We start from the raw sequence: 20,302 nt of genomic DNA, 5'->3' as shown, positions 1-20,302 counted from the left end.
AAATTTCCTGCGATTTTCACACACAACAGTCTTTAGAGTTCACCCAGAATGGTGCAAAAAACAAAAACCATCCAGTGATGAATTCCTTCCTTTCTGATCAGAGAGGTCGGAGGAGAATAGCCTGGTTTGAGCTGTCAGGCTACATAACTCAGATAAACCACTCTTTACAACCGTGGTGAGCAGAAAAGCATCTCCGAATACAAAACACGTTGATCCTCGGGGCAGATGGGCTACAGCAACAGAACAGCACATCAGGAAGATTGGAAAAAACATTGCAAGATGATGTTTTTTTGCAGTCTTCAACCATCCTGTTTTGCTGAGCTCATGTCCACTGTAGACTCAGATTCCTGCTCTTGGCTGACAGGAGTGGAGCCTGATGTGATGATCTGCTTCTGTAGCCCATTGAAAAAATGTGAGGTGGCGCCACAACCCTGCCTGGCTATTGTGCAAAAATAGATAATGTTCTTAATAGCCTACTAAAAGGCACATATAAATCACAACAAACTTGCTATTTCCTAACCAGCTCTTTGTCTTGATTTCCTTTCATTTTTCAAGACAATGTGGTGTGCCTAGGTTATGACTGATTTTTAGCCAAATACCTCGGGTATCTTTGAAGATTTGTTCAGTGATGATAAAGATTTGAAAATCTCAACCAGTTAACAGATTTCTGCTGGTGTCTCGTTTATACTGGAGCTCCACCCAGCACTGCAACATGTGTGTTATTTTTTATTTTTTTATTTTTTTTTTCTTCAGATCAGATTTAGACTTTTTTGTAGACTTTTACTGTCTTGTTATCTCTCTGGTCTGTGCGGTTGTGTGCAGTGAGGTGGAGGTGTGTTCAGTGTTCTCACATTCCGAAGTAAGAGGGAGCTAATCGCTATGCTAATGAGGCCGTTTATGTTTAGCGACTGCATTTCTCGTCCATTGGGTCAGTTCTCTCTAATGACCACAGAACCGATGCGTACCATTATATAGGCAGGGACGCCAAGAGTGCCTGCTGGTGCGAGTGCGCACACACACACGCACACACCGCTGTGTCCAGGGGTCAGCGCCCTCCATGTTACCGTGGCAACAGGCCAAACCGCAGCCAGAGCATCTGTTTCACACCTGGTTGCCAGGCGACCACCCAGCTGTCAGAATGCCGCTCACGCCACATGCCACTGTTCAGTATGCTAATCTGTGTGTGTCAGTGTCTGTGAGTGCATATGATGTTGTGGCCTCACCTGCTCTTCTCCCACTGCCTCACAACATGCAGTTGCTGCCTATACTGTCACTGGGTTCAACTGTGTGTGTTTTTGTGTGTGTGTGTGTGTGTGTGTGTGTGTGTGAGTGAGAGAGAGAGAGCGAGAGAGAGGCAGAATTTATACAGTCCTTTCACCTGGTTTGATGTTTTCCCTTGGGTTCACACTGTATGACACTGTTTTTATGCGTGTGTGTGTGTGTGTGTGTGTGTGTGTGAGAGAGGGAGAGAGAGAGAGAGAGAGGGAGAGAGAGAGAGAGAGAGGGAGAGAGAGAGAGAGTGAGACACACACACCCCTCTGGACTTCTCAGTAGTTCACACTGTATAGCACTCGTTTGCCATATAATGTGCGAATCCCACTGTTGGCCTTCTGGGCCCGCTGTGTGTGTTTGTGTGTGTGTGTGGGGTGACTATAACAGCCATTAAAGATGGGTTGTGTGATTTTTAAGTCAGAACACTTTCTGCTATATTTGGTGCAGTTCCTCTCACATTCAAGCAGCTGTCAATAAAATATCTGTGTAGTGTAAAAAACTCTGCTGCAGGCCCTGCATTCTTTGTAGTTGGAAGAAAAAAATCTAATAATTTGGACCACAAGTAGCCAACCAATCAGGACAATGAGCCTCATCTACTTGCCTGCCAATCATATTGAGTGTCACTTTAAAAACCTCCATCTCTTGCGGCAGCATTTAGGTGTTTTAGCACTGTGTTGTGGTGGCGTGGCTTTAGATTGGCCCATTTGTTTACCTGACTTCCACCAAAACAACAGACTGTACCTTTAACAGGCTGCTTCCTTATCAATAATGCATCATAATTCATGTTTTGCTTTGTTGGTTTTTTTAGCTTCCTTTTCTGATGGCAAGGCCCTAAGCAGATGGGTGGCTTAGTGGTTAAAGAGTTCTGACTGAACTAATGATCAGGAGGTTGTGAGTTCAAATTCCGGGTCTGTTTTATTCCTGAAGTTTGAATTTTAGTCAAAGTTCTACTTATTCAGTTTATCTCCATAGCCTTTTTAATAATCGATGTTGTCAAAAAGCAGAGTTACAGAAATCCGAATGTAGATTAAGCTCACTAATGAGCAAGACAGAGGCGAGAATGGCAAGGAAGAACTCCCTGAGAACTCATCCTCATCCTTCTTTCTCCACCCTTCCAGCTTTTTCTCTCTCTCTGGCCAGTGAATCTCCTCTTCATCTGTGATCCACGGCTCACACACATTTAATCGTGTTCAGGGGGCTTTGGCCTGAACAACAACCTGTTGGACAAGTACAGAGCTGCTTGTTGGATGAGGCTGTGTGTTCAGAAGATTAGTTTGGAGGAATGGCTGAGACAGCTGGGCGAAAACATTCAGAGAAAGAATGGCTTAAGCTCGAGGATGGTGGGTGTGGTCAGGGTGTTGGGCTGGATGATTGGTGTGATCCAGCTGGACCCACCCCTGTTTTGCGTATAACAGTGTGTTTATATTTCACACTGCAGTTCAGAACTTCCACCTCCCATACCTGTGCATATACAGATGAGAGACAGAATAAAGGAAGAACCAGTGTGTGTGTGCTATGCAGTGGGAGGCTTTTATTTTGCTGGTGTGGGTCCACTTGTGCGTGCAAATCTGATCACCTTTACATTTCTTTCCTGATGGGATTGGTCTCTTCCAGGATGGCAAGGCCCCCATCCACATAAACCGTTGTAGATCATATACTGTGGCAGTCATTAGATCTGAACGTGATTGGACGCCTGTGAGAGATTTTGGGCCGGCCACTGTTTCACCGTTATCAAAACACCAGGGAATATCTTTTGAAAAAAAATGTTAATGTAAATCCCTCCAATACACTTCCAGAGACTTGGAGAATCTATGCCAAGGCACTATGAAGTTGTTCTGGTGGCTAGTGCTGGCCTAGCAACTAACTAAGTCCTTACAGATGGATGACAAATTAAAGCGTATACTATTGATATACAGTATAAAATACGGATATAACTGAATACAGATTCATTATTTATATTGAGGTTGAATAGATTGTGTGTTCTAAACAGACACAAATACAGTTATGAATAGGAGGCACACTATTATTGTTATTATTATTTGTGATATCGTCATTGCTTTGCTCCCACAGTCTGACCTAAACACCGCTCCAAAAATAAGACCATATTTCTAAACAAGCTGGCCTGAAATTCACAAATGAAAAATGCATTTATTTATAGAGGCACTGCTCTATAATTAACTATATAGAGCCCACGCAGACCACGTGCTGTGCTCAGGGCAGCAGATCTTTGCTGGGCTCTCTAAAATACATCATCTAAAGGAATATTAACTTGTGTGCTCATTGTGCGTGTTTTTCAGAATTCTTCATTTTAAAACTTCAATCTTAATAGACAATCGTCCAGGCATTATAATAAGATGCCACTTAAAGGACAGCAGAAGCACTGCCTCTAGCTTTATAGTACATTCTGATAGTGTGTCCTGAGAACTTTTCTGATCTTTCTGGAATGTAACAAACCCCCAGATTAAAATAAATCTGATCAAATGTTATTAGATGGTGGTTGGTGTGAACCATAATCAGTAGTTCCATTTTTGGGATTTGGGAAATTATTGTACTGCGTCACATGAGATAGAAAGCTCGTCAGAAAGCTCCACAGGGCGTCTCGTTGAGACTGATTATGAACTCCAGTGTAATAGCTGAGGAACTTTACAAGTTCAGGAGTTAATTAGTGATCGTCTGCAAATTTCTATTTGTTATATTTTGTGAATGTAAAATGGCTTATTTTCTAGCAGCCTTGTTTTTCCCCCCCAGTGTAAAGGTAAGGTTCACATTTAATTAAAAATAAGGTCATGCCAGCTTTTAGTTTAAATGTAAATACTGATAAGAATATTAGGAGCACTAGACAGATATATATATATATATATATATATTGTGTCAGTGCGTTAAACCCTTACTTTTTATACCCCAACTCTCCAACTGCACGTGCACACACACACACACACAAACGTGCACACAGCATATTCTCATTTGCTTAGAGGTTAGGGCAGTCAAAATGATGCACTGTTTATTGAAACAATTGACAGATGTAGTACAATGTTTATTTTCACCGGACACACTCCCGTAGACAGGGAGACGAGGCTGAGGGAAACAGAGTGGATCTCATGCTGCGTTTGGAGGAAGCGGGATCTTTGCTGTAGCGTTTAGAGACGGGTGGGGCGGCTGGAGTTACACACAGCCTCCAGATCATGTTTCCACTAGAGGCGAAATAAAATGAAGCCTTGCAATTCAAACAATTGATGGATTAAGGCTGTGTGTGTGTGTGTGTGTGTGTGTGTGTGTGAGAGAGAGAGAGAGAGAGAGAAGGTGTTTTATTTCAAAAGCAGGATGTAATTGTGCCTGGGTTCACTGGGTGGATTTGACTGGTCAGATTCTTTTCACTGTTGTTTATACAGAGTCAGCACACACAAATGTACGCTAGTGTGTGTGACATGATTGCGTCTATTCCAAAACTAACACACACACACACATTTTCACTCTCTCTCTGTCTCCACCTGGTTTTTAGTATGTTTTTTGGCTGTGGTTTTGCAGCTGGCAGTGATAATGCTGCATGTGAGATTATGGGTCAGAATAATAATAATACTCGGATGCTAGCGTTATTCCAGGTCTCGTCTGTTATGCCCTGCTCTGCTCCATAATGCCTCTTATGAGCACGCTCTCTCTGATGAAGTGACTATAGTTTATACAGGTACGCATTAAGTGCATGCTAGGTAATGATTGCGCTCCCAGTGTAATATCTGGGGAAGAGTGAAGGAGGATATAAAATCTGTCACTGTTTAATTATGTCTGGATTCCTTAAGCACTAATTTGAGGCATCAGTGGCTCGGTAATCGGCTAGCATTCCCACAGGAAGGCTTATCAGTTCTTTAGTGATTACAGATTAAAGATTGCTCTCTTTCCATATCAGCCATGCTCAGTGTGTGTCTTCCTGTGTTTTTCTCCTGCTCTCTCCCATGGCAGGGTATGTGTTCGTTGGAGGGCAGACATTGTTTGTATAGACTGTCACCCTCGGTGTACTGAGTACATGGTTTATACTTGCAATGTCGCTCTTCCTGTGTTGACTTTTGGGGTGTGTGTGTGTGTGTGTGTGTGTGTGTGTGTGTGTGTGTGGGTGGGTGAACTGTAAGGAAAAGTAAGCGTTCAATAGGTCTTTTGGGGATGTGACGTAAAAAGTAAAGTGGCACACGTGTGGCAGGGATCTGCTGTGGTGGTGTTTATTTCAAAATTTCATTTAGCAAACTGACACATGACTGAGTCATCTCAAGTGCGTGTGTGTGTGTGTGTGGGTTGTTGATTTGTGTGACACTGTAGGAAGGCGCATGTCTGCGTTGTGGCTGGCACGCCTACTGTATGTGTGTTTATCTGTGCACATGTTGCTGATTCAGGACTCTCGTAGCGTGGCCGTGTTAGCGTGATTGATTTGAGGCCGTTTGGGAAATGAAGCATAGCGTCACACTATCATGCCGGGAAAAGACATTCCCACTTAAGGCCTCTTCACACAGACTCTTTTCACATAAAAAAAAATGTATAAAATTAGATTTGAAAATATCTGCATTTCTATAAATACTTTCATATCGTAAGCAAGACCGTCGTACGGTGATTATTTTATTTTTTCAGTGTTCTGCTCCAACGAAAATCTTATCAGCCAGTAAGATACAGACTTTTATTTACAAGATAGACGACCCACAGGATGGCAAGCAGTTGATGAGCTGTATGATAAGCTGAAGAGCAGCTTCCAAAAAAAGCAGATTTAAAGGAGACTTTATTTGTCCACAGTGGTTCCCTGTTCTTACAATCTCTAGGGAATTGTTTAGACACTAACCCTAAGCAGTGCTTTGTAGGACTTCATTACAGCACCAAATGGCCTCCAGTATGCTTTAGTACACGAATGCTGAATGACAAAACTCCCACAATAGTGAATAGGCAGCAGTTTCGGACATACTGTGTGCGTGTGTGCGTGTGTGTATGTGTGTGTGTGTGTGTGTTACTCCAAAACTGACCCTACCCTGGTGTAAGGGTTCACAGCCTTTCAGCTCTATTACTAATTCTATTCAAGTTCATTATTAACTAGTCCCTGATCATTATAATGGCAAAACCAGTCATTTGTACTGTTTGAGCTCCTGTATGAGCAGGTACAATGTTTTTTCCCTCCATATGTGTCGATATGTGAGACACCTGAGAACTATACTTTTCAGATTTTTTGGCTAAAGCAGTCGTCAGACCATAAGTGAGTAAAATTCACCCAAAGGAAATGCCAGTTCACTGAAGGGGAAAGGACATGGACCACAAGAATTTTGACATGTGCGTTCACATGTCACAAAGTTCAGTCTAGCGAACGTGCGCTCATGTTCATTTTGTAACCACTGTATAACGTAAGACAATACACTCAGCTTATAAATCTGAACTTTTTATGCAGTTTAATATCCTTTTTATCATTTATGTCCATCAGCGTACACTAGGGCTTTTGTGGTAAAATAGGTTTTTTTTTGTTTGTTTTTTTTCCTGCCTGCTCTGATTATCTTGTTAGCAATGTTGGCGCCTCTGAAGGTATAGCTGTGTTAGTGTGAATACGCATCAGGCTTGAGCTGAAAGGCCGTAATAGGGAAAATGTTTGGGAATAATTCACACTTTTGTGACGTTTAGTCGCATAGGAGGAGCCCTGTCCAGGAATGTTGAAGTCCACCAGAGTTTGGTGATTTCCCTGCGCAGAGACGCACTTGATTTAACTCACCAGTTAATTATCAGGTGTATTTCAGCAGGGAAATCGCCAATCTACAGGACTCCAGTCCTTCAGGAGTGGAGCTGGGCACCCTTGGGAAACAGCCTGTAATTACGTACACACACGGATGTGTGTGAAAAGATGGAGGACAGATAAAACGTGCTACACGGCTGAGTTTACCATGCCTGTTTAGCAAAAGCTAAACAAGTGATGAATGCATTTAATATGCTGGTGCTGCCAGTCTCTCCTCTTCTGTACACACACACACACACACACACACACACCCCTGTGATGCTCATTGCTTGTATTGCAGAGTGTCCCACAAGTAATAATGCAGTCAAATATGTCACATTTAAGCAGAAAGAATTTATTAGCAATGATTTAGCAATGCAAAATTTTTTTTTTTGGACTTGGGCTGAAACAAGCTTTAACGACCTGTTTGTTTTTTTTCTGGATCTTGCTAAGTCTTTAACTGAACCAGTGGCTTCAAAGGGCTTGGTAAGATTGACCATCGTGTCTCGTTTCATTGACCGGCAACAGCTCTCTTCAAAAATAAGGCGTCGCGCTTTAATTATTTATTATTATTATTTTTTAAATGCTCTGTGTTTGGGCAATCTTAGTAATTGAGGCTTTGTGTAATTAGTGGAAGATGACACAAACAAAAAAGCAATCATTTAAGATTGTCAAATAATTAGAATAATATTATTTAATACTACTAATAGCAGTGAAGGCAGATTGTTTGTGACAGCTTTAATGCTCCTGGTACAGAGCCGGAGTCGTCCACTGGGCAGCGCGCCCCCTACAGGCACCTTGGCTCGATTACTGTGCCGTTGTTATTTGTGAGATGATGGAGTCTCTGCTGATGCAGATCTACTCATTGGGAGTTCTGCTCTAATCGCCTCATGCTCTCTCCCTCCTCTGTTTCTCTTCATTACTCCCTAACATGCTCCGAATAACTTTCCTCCCTTCTCAAATGATGCGTTAGCAGTCAGTGCTGTAATTTAAATCAATTTGTACAATTACGTCTGGCCTGATTTCCTCCGCTGACCTTTCGGGCTGAGTGATTGACCCCCGCTGACCTTTGTTAACTGTCGGGAAAAGGTCGCACTGCGTTTTGGCACGCCTGCGTGCATTTTCAACACCCTTTTCTACAATGTAGGTGCCTGCGTTTGGGGCTAAAAGAGTGAGAAACAGAAAGATGGACTGAGCTGCAGGCCTGAGTGAACTGTTCCTTGTTGCAAAGCTGCTGCATATATCAGCACAGCGTCACAGAGAGTGAAAATAGCGACTTCGTAAAGGCTCGTTCATCATTTTATTATACCACAGTGCACTTCTGATTGGTCAGAAGGTGATTAATTTTCTGTAACAGCACAGCTCTGACAGGAGTTCCAGCTGCACTGTTTATATTAATACACTCGGTCTAATAAGTTAGACTTGTATAACGGACGCTCCACATAAACACATTTACACACATGATAGTTAATAGTTTTTGTAAGGAGACGTTTATTTAGCATTTTTTTGGAAGGAGTCTTCAGTATCAGCACTTTGTAGCAGTCAGAGTTACAGCTGTAACATCTTCTGAAACATGAATCAGGGAGTAGTTTACACTTTGTGGTTTCTTGGTGACATGATAAGCTGTGTTTTTTTTTTCTTTTTTTTTTGTATTATTAACTTTGTGAGGGGAAAAAAGATACACTTGTAAGGGAACAACTGTTTTTATAGGTGTTTTAACATAAGTGATAACAGGAATTAAATTGTTTCATGGACTACTAAACTGTTTTTTTAATTGTAACTATAGTATAAACTGATTAAAAAGTATGATGTACCATTCTTTAATTAAAAATAGCTACGGTGTAAGAGGAATAAAACACTTTGGGGTGGTAACCGTAACTCTGCTTTGCATTGGGCCACATCACAGCACCTCGTCGCTGATTATTTTCCTTTAACAGCACTTATCGAAGAGTATCATGTGAATGATGATGGAAGGGGTGTGCAGACTATTTGTCTGAATTTTTTTTAAATTGCATTTGACATGACTGCTCAAATAAAAAAAAAAAAAAAAAACACCCTTAAAGACAAAAGGGTATTTCAGTAGTCATTTGTATATCACTTTCAGAAAGAATGATGAATAATATTATCCTAACTTTTTTTTTGTTTTTATGTGATAGTGAAATTTTTTACCCAACCCTTACTTTTTTGAGGTCTGTGTGTGATGCATTTTTCATCTACATTTTTGTGTAGCAGACGCTTTTATCCAAAATGACTGCAGTGAGAGCACAATTCAGCCCTGATTCAAGCCTGACTATGTATTATGGGCTGCATTTTTGACACGAAGCCTGCTAAACTGACAGGAAAGACAGATTTTACTGTAGATCTGTGATGTACTCTGGATATCTGAGCTGAAGGACACGATAAAGAAATGACTCACTAAAATACCGATGTTCAGTTATTTTCAGCAGTGGCTCCATGTTGTCTGCGCTTGGTCCATTTCTGTGATTCCTGTGTTTCCTGATTGCTTATGCTTTCTGTCGTTGCATTTGTGACTTTGGCAGTTACATTTAACGCCCCTCCCTTTCCATATTTACCCGATGGTGATAGGGTGAGAGAAAGCGCTCTGAGAGGGACTGAGAGTTGGGGAAATATGTAGAATATCAAGATTAACAGGTTTAAACGAACACTCATTCTGCTCCTAAATGAGAGGGAGAGAGTCTCTGTGTGTGTTCATCTGTGTGTGTGTGTGTGGGTTGGGGTGTCTGTGTGTCAGCTTGGGTGTGTGTACCAGCACTAGCTTTATTGATTTCTGTGCTGAGCCCATAATCGAGCTCTTCTTGTCTGTCTGACAGTTGAGTGTCTATCTGCTTTGTTTGATTCAATTAGGGACTGATGTTGCTAATCCTCCTCTTACACATACACGCACATACACGCGCACGCGGACACACACACACACACACACACACACACACGAGACACACAAAGGCAGCCGGAGAGATTCACATTCTAAACATAAGGGATTTGAGCAAGTCGATAAAGACGGGGTCGAGCATGCTTTCCTTCTCTCCTTTCCTATTACTCTCCATAGAGAGAGAGAGTTAGAGAGAGAGAGAGAAAGAGAGAGAGAGCGCATGTTTGTGTTTAGTCAGCGGCATGATGCTGGTGCTTTTGCAGTTTTTACACTCATTTCAGTTTCCACAGAGGATTTTTGAAACGCAGGCATGTTTTAAAGGGTTTCATAATGAAGCAAGTTCTTCTGCATCACTGCCTTCGTAAATATGTACCGTGTGTGTGTGTGTGTGTGTGTGTGTGTGTGTGTGTGTGTTCGCTGTCCTCGCTCTGCAGTTGTGCTTCATGTTGTTTATGGGATTTGTTGTGTGCTTCCTCCTGCAGATCCTGATCAACTCAGTGAGCTCCTACAGACCAGCGGTGCTGTATGAGAACGTGGTGGTTGGGGAGGGCAGCCCCATCCTGAGAGACCTGCTCTTCAGCCCTGATCAACACTACATCTACACACTCACCGACAAACAGGTACACACACACACACACACATGCGCACGCACACACACGTGTACACACATGCACACACAAGCAGCTACATCTGTTCACTTCATAGCCATGCAAATGGCCTCTGGCAATTGTGTGTGTGTGTCTGTGTGCGTGCATGCGTGTGTGTGTGTGTGTGTGTGTGTGTGTGTGTGTGTGTGCATGCTCATCAGCAGTCTTCGTTAAAATTGCCGGTTACTTGAAGCCCCCATCAGGCTTCTTTAGTGCACAGCACCTCATTAATGTACGTCTCTATCTGTACTTATGTGAATGTGTGGTTAACCAAGTCATTTCCTTTTGCCCAAAGCATAACCTAATTTATACAAGCACCAATGTGCACACACACACACACACACACACGCGTGCGCGCACAGAGTTTGGGGAGCAGCAGAGGAAACCGTAGACATGCTCTGTACCTTAAGGTGTCTTTTAACATGGGCACTGAAGCGTTATTGGGACAAGACTTCAACTGAGACCACGAAGGTTAAAAACACACATTCATGTTTTAATATCCTTGTGAAGACCTTCCATTGATATAATTATTAATGTAGCTATGCAAGAGCTAAACCTAAGCCTTACTTTAATTTCAGTTTCAGTTCATCATCATTATTATTATTATTAATAAAAGCTTTTTCCCTCATGAAGACCAGCCAAATGTCCTCACAAGGTCAAAACTTTCACATGTTCCTGTTCTTGTGGGGACATTTGATTCCCACACACACACACACACACACACACACACACACACACACACACATACACCTACACACCTACTTTCAAGATCTCAGCTTTCCTACTTTATTCGTATCTGTGTGTGTATGTATATTTCATTTGTGTGTGTGTGTGTGTGTGTGTGTGTGTGGTGTAAAATGCCTGGGTGTGTTAGGGCTGTCAAATTATTTAAAAACTGCATTCATATTTTAATTGCTTTAAAGATGGATTATTTGGCTGCAATCTACTATTAATGAGCCTGTAGATTTTTTCCTGCTCTCAAGAGAGTGAAAATTAGCAGTAGTGCTATATTATGTACCATGCCTGCCGGAATTATTGGCACCCTTTATGAAAATGAGCAAAACTGATTGTAGAAAATAAACACTGCACACAATAATACAAAATTTCCAAAACAAACAATCGGACAAACTATTTATCTTTGTTGAAGCGAAAAAAAAAAAATCTTATTAGAAATGCTCTTTAAAATAAAAGAGTTTTTACCCTGTATACCACACAGTTAAGCAGAGAAGATCATGAAGCAATATCATTTCATCATATGTAATGTTTAACATTTATTTTTATTTGTTTGACCACATTAATGTGTATCACATGATATTCACATGATATTTAGGCCCCCTGTGGCTTCCTTTTAAATGTTCCCTACATAGGGTAAAAGTTAATGGTACTGTTTGGACTTTATAAACCTAACATAACACAACCCCCCCATTTTCTCCTCCAATTTGGTCATTTGCCAATTCCCACCCAGCAGCCAGCTCTCCTCTAACACATGACAGCTACCAGCCAAGGATGGTCAAGGCTGACATATGCTTCCTCCAAGACATGTGAAGACAACCGTTGCATTTTTCATCATGCTGCATCACAGTGTGGCACAACACACTCAGAGGAGAGTGCTGTCTACCCTCTTCTACATACATGAGCTCACAGATGCTCACGATTGGCTAATGTCACTGTGATTGACACAGGAGAGAGTATGCCATCCCTCCCACTTAGAGAGTGCGGGCAACTTCGCGCCCTAGACCCCTGGCCACTGATGAATGTGGCATCATTCGTGGGATTCGAGCTAGCGATCTCCTGACGATAGTGTGAACGCTTTTCTGTTGGACCAGTCGGGAGCCATGTACTTTGTTTTTATTATGATTTATTATGATAGATAAATCTATTAAGTCATATTTTCTCAATCTACCTAGGTTCATTTATCTATAAAGTCAGCTCCAGAATTATCAACTCTTGGTAAAGATGGATAAAAAATGTAACTAAAGCATGTTCCCATTTCTATTTTAAGTTCACATGAGTCTTTAGGAAATCTTACGTGGTCCTCCATGATTTTTTGTTTAAATATTAGGTGATCGAGAGTCCAAAAATCCCTTAGTCATTCATCAACAAGGGGAAGATTAGAGAATACACAAGTGGAAATGGACAAAAGTGTGTTACATCAGGCAGTGGAGTGTGTTAAATTCATAAATCAGGCAGTAGATATAAAATAATAGTTACACACATGGAAATGGCCGTATGGTCTGTTAGGACAATAATTCAGAATTTAAAATAATTAAGATGTATAAAACAACCTGCGTTTTAATGGAAGTGGATGTAAATGTAATTGGTTTGAGAGGATCACGCTTGGAGATTTTCAGAAGATGGTCGCATTTTGGGGTCACAGAGTCTCCATATCTCCAATTAGACATTACCTCCATGCCAGTAAACTACTTGGAAGGCGTGCCAGAAGAAAGCCTTTTCTTTTATATACCCACAAATTTAAGGAGTTTGCTAGAAGCTACTGGGACCAGGTTCTCTGGTCAGATGAGATAAAAATAAAGTTTTTGGCAAGAAGCACTCCTCATGGACTACATGAAATATCAGGAGATTTTAAAATGAAATTCTGGCTTCCTCTGCCAAGAAGCTACAACTGGGTCGTGGTTGGAGCCTCTAGCAGGACAGTGATTGTAAAAATGCACATAAAATGGTTCGGTGCCTACAGAATGAAGCATTTGACATGGCCATCCCAATCCCCTGACCTAAACTTGATTGAAATGCTGTGGGGGTGAGCTGAAGAGGAGAATCCACAAGCGAGGACCTAGAACTCTGGAGGTTCTGGAGAGACTGTGTATAGAGGAGTCTATTATTTCATCTAGCATTATGCAGGAAGACTCGGTGCTGTTATGTTGGCAAAGAGGAGCTGTAGAAAGTACTAAGTGTAGGAGTGCTAATAATGGTGACACCTGTGGTTTTGCTGAAAATATATTTTTTGACAATTTTTTTATTTTCTCAGGATAAATTTACTCCCAAGTGGCACAAAAAAAAAAAGTCTTCACCCTATCATCTGGAAAGTGCGAGTTTGAGGCCCAAAGATGCCACAGCCATCCGTGGCCGGGGGTCCATGAGAGCAAAAACTGGCCATGAGAGGGAAGGCATGCTCTTTCTCACCTGTCAATCACAGTGACACTGGCCAATCATGAGTGCCTGTGAGCTCATGTATGTGGAAGGGGGAGGATAGTGTGTTTTTTTTTTTTTTTTTTTTTTTTTTTGTGCATAAATTTTTTTACCAAATTTTTCTTAAGTTATGGTGCCAGTAATTCAGTAGCTGACTGTAGACGTTTAGACATTAGCTATCTAAAAGTACAACATGAGATATTGAACATTTGCGTATAGATTTTTTTTTTGCCTTTGAAATTGTGCATATGAGAAAATATGAATAGTGACATTCTGACAGTGCTAGTGTGTACATGAGTATATTTATTCCTGATCTCACCCTCTTTTCTTTATTTCTCTCTCTCTCTCTCTCTCTCTTCATGCTCTGCTAATTGTGCAGTATTAATATTCATCGAAGCCCTGTTGGCCTTTGCTCTGTTTTTCTCCTCTTCTAATCAAAGGGGATCACACTGCAAACACTCGGCTCATGCATGCCAATGTGAACACCACACACGAAGCACACGCATGCATGTAGAATGTTGCATTTTGTGCTGAATATCACATGCTTCTGTATTTTGGGAGATTTTCACACTCGGCTCAGCTTCTGTGTGTTTAACTGAGATGTTAATGAGTTGATAAGTAGGTGATAATCAGGAATATAGATGTAGACTTTATATATCCCAGAGTTCTCTAGGTCACACAGATCTCCCATGCTTTCAGTCGTGCTCGTCATTTTTGGGCGTGATTGTTTGGGTTCTCTTCATCTACAAGAAGGCTCATGTTGCCCTGACACACACATACACGCCCACACACACCTGGAGCATAGCCAAGCTTATTAGCATACTTGGCCTGAAACTGTCATTGTGCATGTGAACACTCCACTGTGTACGTACACCCTGCCCCCCAACACACACACACACACACACACACACACACACACACACACACAGGCACATGCATACACAATTCCCTTCTGCATTCTAAGTACACTGAAGCTTTTGAGTGTCAGTCTACTTTGTGTGTGTGTGTGAGTGTGTGTGTGTGTGTGTGTGTGTGTGTCTACACTATCAAGTTGTAGATTTGAGTTGATAAGAGGAGTGGAGGGCCTCGGTATCGAAACACTCAATCACATTTAGAGGGCTTACTTCATTCTCTATCATTCAGGCCACACACACACACACCACACACACACCTTGTAATACTAGCCTCTTGATTAACATGGTATAACCTTTTCTGACTGATGACGTGTACACATGTAAATGATCGCTGTATTTGGCTCAAAGCTCATACACAAATGTCACACACACACACACACACACGCGCACACACACACACAGTATTGACTTTCTCAGCAGGAGATATGGTCATTGTCATGTTAATCTTAACTGACTTGGCCTTAGAAAGCTCTGGAGAACTGAAAAGCCAGATGGCAGATATATTCGTGCAGTGGTCATTAAGCAGTGTCTCTCTCACTCTCACACACACATACATACACACACACACACACACAAAACAGCATATGTGCGTTTTGAATGGTGCTACAGCTCAGGTCTTATTGATGTCATTTCTGTTTATTGACCCATTTAACAGCTTTTTTCCTCTTGCTTTCCTCTTTTCTCGTGTCCCTTTACCTCCTGCTGCGCCTCACGTCTGACCTTCATCACCGACGGCCAAATGATCAATTAATATTAATACTGACATAATACATAATACATACGATCATATCAATATTAACATTAAATGACCAAAAGCCTTGAGGGAGATATATCCTCTTTTCATAGCTCAAATAAACAACAAACAATCAATAGATATTAGCTTTAGTAATCACTCCCTCAGTGTGTTTATTCTTCTCCGGGGAGAAAATGATGGACTGCTCCCTCAAGAATACGAGCACTTTGGATTGATGAGACAAAGAGAGAAATTCACTTTGTTCCTTTTTTTAAACTCCATCGTTTTCTCTTTCCCGCTCTCTTTATCTACTTCTCTTTCCTCCGCGCCTTTTTCTTTCATTGGGAGCATAATGGAAATGCCAGCGTTTGGAGTCGTGGAGCGGCCCGCTCCTCAAAAACTCCATTTAGAGGAGTGACAGAGTAATTTAGCACTGGCCTCGTGTTCTGCAGCAGTTAATTAAAGCGAACCTGATGGGCCGATCTCACCAGGGCCCCGAGCTCCACGGCCAGGCTGGGGATAGCGCAGATCAGATTACAGCAAATCAGACGCGCGCCTGAAATCACAAATTCAGGCAAATCCAATGATGCAGCACTTACCAGATTTAATTTATTACAGTAGATATCTGTTATCGACAGAGGAGAACAAAAACACACCCAATTATGATAATGTGGTATATGAAAATTTTCATGCAAGCTGAGCAAGAAATGGGAGCAACACGACTTCTGAACATCCTTCATGATCCTCTTTTCCTGTTTTCTCCTGAATTTAGCAGGAGAACAAGGCAAAGTCAATTTCGAAATAACTCTAAATAACAGATACGCATGCTAGTTCATGATGCTCTTCATTTCGCAGGCTGTTTCTGGGAGCTCTGAACAATTAATATTGATTTTAATAACGTTATATTGTCAGACATAATGCCTGCAATTTCTGGCACATAATCTATAAGAATATATATTGAAGATTCTCGAGCACTGGGGTTTGGGAAGTTCTGTGGAAGTATGTTCCGGGCAAATTTAAAAAGTAATTGCAAATTGCAATTATTTTTTGTATTTGTAGATGCATAAATTGTGACATAGTTCAGATGAAGATGCAAATCGCGTATTACCGTTTGCATTTTCGTTTACATGAACGTACAATGTCTGCCAAATTTCAAATGGAAAGCCAAAGTCCATTTGCGATTTGCATTTCTCAGGTCTTACGAGTTATATGACCCTGTCATATCGAAACAGCAATAGCAATTACCCCGTTTGCTGTTTCACTTCCTCGGCGTCGTGTATTGAGCCTGCTAAAATTCAAATGCAATCGCAATTCCCTTTGCATTTGCATTTCCGATGCCTTGCACAGAAACCTGCCAATCAGTGTTGGGGTGGGAGTAAAACACGCTATGGGGCGTGTTTGTATTTGGAAGTGACACAGTCGACAGCCAAGATGGAAAATATGTTAAACAGAAACAGCTTTAATGAATTGTACAGCGCTAATGAATTGTAATGGTAATGAATTAGACATCTTTGTGTTTCTTAGATGAAAAGTGTGTAATATGGCTTCTGTAAGTACAGACAGATCTATTCAGACTGAAGAACTAACATTTAAATGTGAAACGTATGCGTTATTCTGGGCTAGGCAATATGACAGCATTCACAAGATGACAATAAATGATCACAGCCTGCTGCTCTGAGAGTACTCTAGCATGGTCTATATCTCTTCTGTAAAAGAGATTTAGACAAATTAAAGTAGGCCTGTTTCAATGGTTATATTTGGATGCAAAGATGTTTCTTCCAATCTGAACAAATTCTTTCCGACTTCAGTATCTGATTGAACTGTGTACGTGCATCCTGAACTCTCTAGTCAGTTCGAAATCTCTGTTTACACAGATGATGTATATAATGCCAACCAAATATATACGCGTAGAAAGGAGCGGCGTTTATATCAGTGTCAGGGTTAGCATAATGATGAAAAGCTTGGGTCCTGTCAGAGTGAGGTTAGATCAGCAAGCCAGGCGAGCGCTTATAATTTCAATCTTACATTTTTTCTGTCTCAGCCAAACATCCTGAAAATGCTCTTATTAAACATCAGACAAGAAGAATTATTGGTGTCCTGCACTGTTCTGATTTCAAATACCAACCCCATATCTGATCTTTTTAATATTAAACACGATGAAGTTTATGGTTCAACTTCTTTCTTAACTGGACAAATGTTTCCAATCCAGTGTACATCCAAATTTGCATGCACAGAACATCTGCAAAGATTCGGATGAGTTTGCATAGCAATTATTCTTCTATTTAACAGATTGTTAAACTGATTATCCACCTTGTTTGATCAGATAGAGAGTTAATTCAGAGTGGCTTCAATTTTTTTTAAATAAATGTAATTATTAACACATTAGGCTGCATGTAAATGTAGATAATGTGGAATTAAAATGGCATAAGAACAAAGAGCTGATGGAATGGTGAATCATTTGGTCATTATCAGTTTTAACTATTGTAAGCTCTAACTTCAACCTGACTTCAATCCTTTACTGGCAGCTGGTGCCTTAAGCAAGACCCAGTATCGTATATTATTAGGTTCAGCGTTCATATATCAATTATATTGCCTTTTTGTGTGTGTGTGTGTGTGTGTGTGTGTGTGTTCACCTTTAGACTCTAAATAACGAGTCATTTGACGTAAATTAAGGTAACAGTTTGCAGTCATTAAGTAATCCCAATTTAATTGCGCTATTGTCAGTATACAACTAGATCTTAGTCTGTCATACACAGTGTACCAACATGGTACATAATCTTCAGATGAAAGGTAAATGACGTTGAACCAACGTACTTTTCAAGGCTTAAATAACACAAAGGCACCAATAAGATTCGAACCATGAGCTTGTGATTACAAAGAAAATGGCTTACCACTACACCACTCAAGAACTTAAGCTAAAAATCTTTGTTTTTCTCAAAAATGACCAAATCGTTAGCTTAGTTTCAAGTATTCTCTACACTTCTGCTAGCTAGCTGCACAAAGTTAGAGTGAGACTATGACTCAGTGTGTCAGGTTAATATGCCTCAGCGATAATCACCTAGTGAAAAAACAGTGCATTTGTGTCAGCAGCCAGCAGAGGAATAGAATACTTATTCATTTAATACATTTCATCTTGATCAGTTTCACAATGTGTGAGCATCTGATGAACAGATATAATAGGAGAGATTTTATTCTCTTTTCCAGTGTCTTGCCTAAATAGAAAGATTTGCCTGTAGTTGAGCAGATGCAAAATTGTGCAAAATCAGATAGGATGAAAAGAATTATGTCCAGAATGAAAAAAAGAGTATTTTCATATAGGTCGAACTTACTATTTGAGAGAAAGCTAGCAATTGTTTTATACGGATTTGACTTGGTTATATTAAGCTTATTTACTAACCATCAGGGTCGATGTTTATCCATCAGTGGTTCTCGAATTGAGGTCTGGGACACCCAGGGATATGTGATTGGATGGATTGATTGATTGATTTATTGATTTTTAAATATTAGATTGCTGCCTGTGACACCCCAGTTATTGTAATATTTATATATTATAATAACTTATCAAAGTTATTATATTTATCATCGAGTTCTTATAGTTATTAGCTGCTTCTACTGGTCCCTTGATTCGAATGGATGTAATCCAAATAACTCAAAAACAAGTCACTTATAAGGAACTTGAATCTTATTAACAGTTTTAATTAAATGTATTCGGTTGGAGGAATTAAAATTTAGGAATAAAAAGCCACTCTAGCTCTAATAAGCAAAATATTATTGTACACATTTAAATAATGTTCATAAATTAAATTTGTACTGAAGGGGAATTGATTTTACAGTTACAGGGGCCGTGACTGCCAAAAGAATTAGGGAATCCCTGTTTTAGAGGGATTTCCCTGTTTTACTCCCTTAGTTTTACTCCGTTTCCCATGTTTTACTCCCTTAGTTGTGAGTTTGTCTGTAGAAAAGTATAGAAGATAACTTTTTTAGACACAGGGTGCATAGCGGGCATACAGTCTGTTAAACTATTAGCAGTATTAGTTATCTCGAGTTGGAGTGTTGATCAGTCCTGTTTATATATTGATGAAGTGTTAATTCCATCATCCTACAATCGTCACAGAGATGGACAGATTGTCTGTCTGTCTGTCTCTGGATTTCGACTATCCTCCCATTTGGCAGCAGTTGGGATCAAGCTGTGTATGTGTGCTTTTGTGTGCATCTGTCTGTGTGCTTTTGCTTGCCTTTGTGTTCTTCTGGGTCTAAATGGTTTACCATTCTCTTACTGGGTTGAGTTTATTGCCAGAGAAATCCTGCACAGCGGACTCTTTATAGGCGAGAACACGCGCGCGCACACATTACTGTGTAACATGAGCAGCTGGTGAAAGCATTAAAGATTGCAGACGAAAAGGTCAGACACTCAGGCTGCACATCACTGACATGCAGATATGACAGATTTCACTCAGCTGGCTTTGGCGTACTTGTGCAGGTTGGAGAGATCAGTACAGTCAGACACAGTGCAGACTGAAACGCATGAGATATAGGTACTAGGGTGCGCAGTGTGGCACATACCTCATGGTACAAAATATTCATGTGCTGTGTTTTTGCAATATTTTGCAATTATTATTGTATCCTGCACCACAGCGCTGTTGAATTCTCAAATCTGATTGGTGAGAAGGTGTTGATTACGTTTCTATAACGACACTAGAATAATAGTTCTGACTGTAGTACAAATCTCATGTGGTGGTTCTCATACATTACTGTTTCTATAACAGCTCATTCACAGGGACACAGTATGATGGACATGCCAGATAATCTAATTTAAACAATGTGTTATTTAACTAAAAAACAAAAACCCCATTTATTCATTGATGTAATGAGGTCTTCTGGAAGGAGATGTTTATTTAACATTTATGGATGGAGACTCCAGTGCCGGCATTTACTTGGAACAGTATGTTTTCTGCCATGGTAGAGTCTTCAGGA

General features: G+C 40.7%; 1 protein-coding gene across 3 annotated transcripts in view; it reads left to right on the top strand.

Annotated features, from left to right (window-relative positions):
* The window catches only part of plxna1b (plexin A1b), a 179,407-nt gene that overhangs the window by 81,272 nt on the left and 77,833 nt on the right, over window positions 1–20,302 (top strand). For all 3 annotated transcript variants that reach the window (XM_026909744.3, XM_053230496.1, XM_034311693.2), the window contains one exon: window positions 10,370–10,507. In XM_026909744.3, the coding sequence (XP_026765545.1) occupies window positions 10,370–10,507 (138 nt within the window). The remainder of the gene's footprint in view (window positions 1–10,369; window positions 10,508–20,302) is intronic.

This window comes from Pangasianodon hypophthalmus, chromosome 2 (assembly GCF_027358585.1).
Source record: "Pangasianodon hypophthalmus isolate fPanHyp1 chromosome 2, fPanHyp1.pri, whole genome shotgun sequence".
NCBI classification, from domain to species: Eukaryota; Metazoa; Chordata; class Actinopteri; order Siluriformes; family Pangasiidae; genus Pangasianodon; species Pangasianodon hypophthalmus.
Note: the sequence above shows the minus strand (reverse complement) of the source record. Positions and strands in the feature narration are given on the sequence as shown.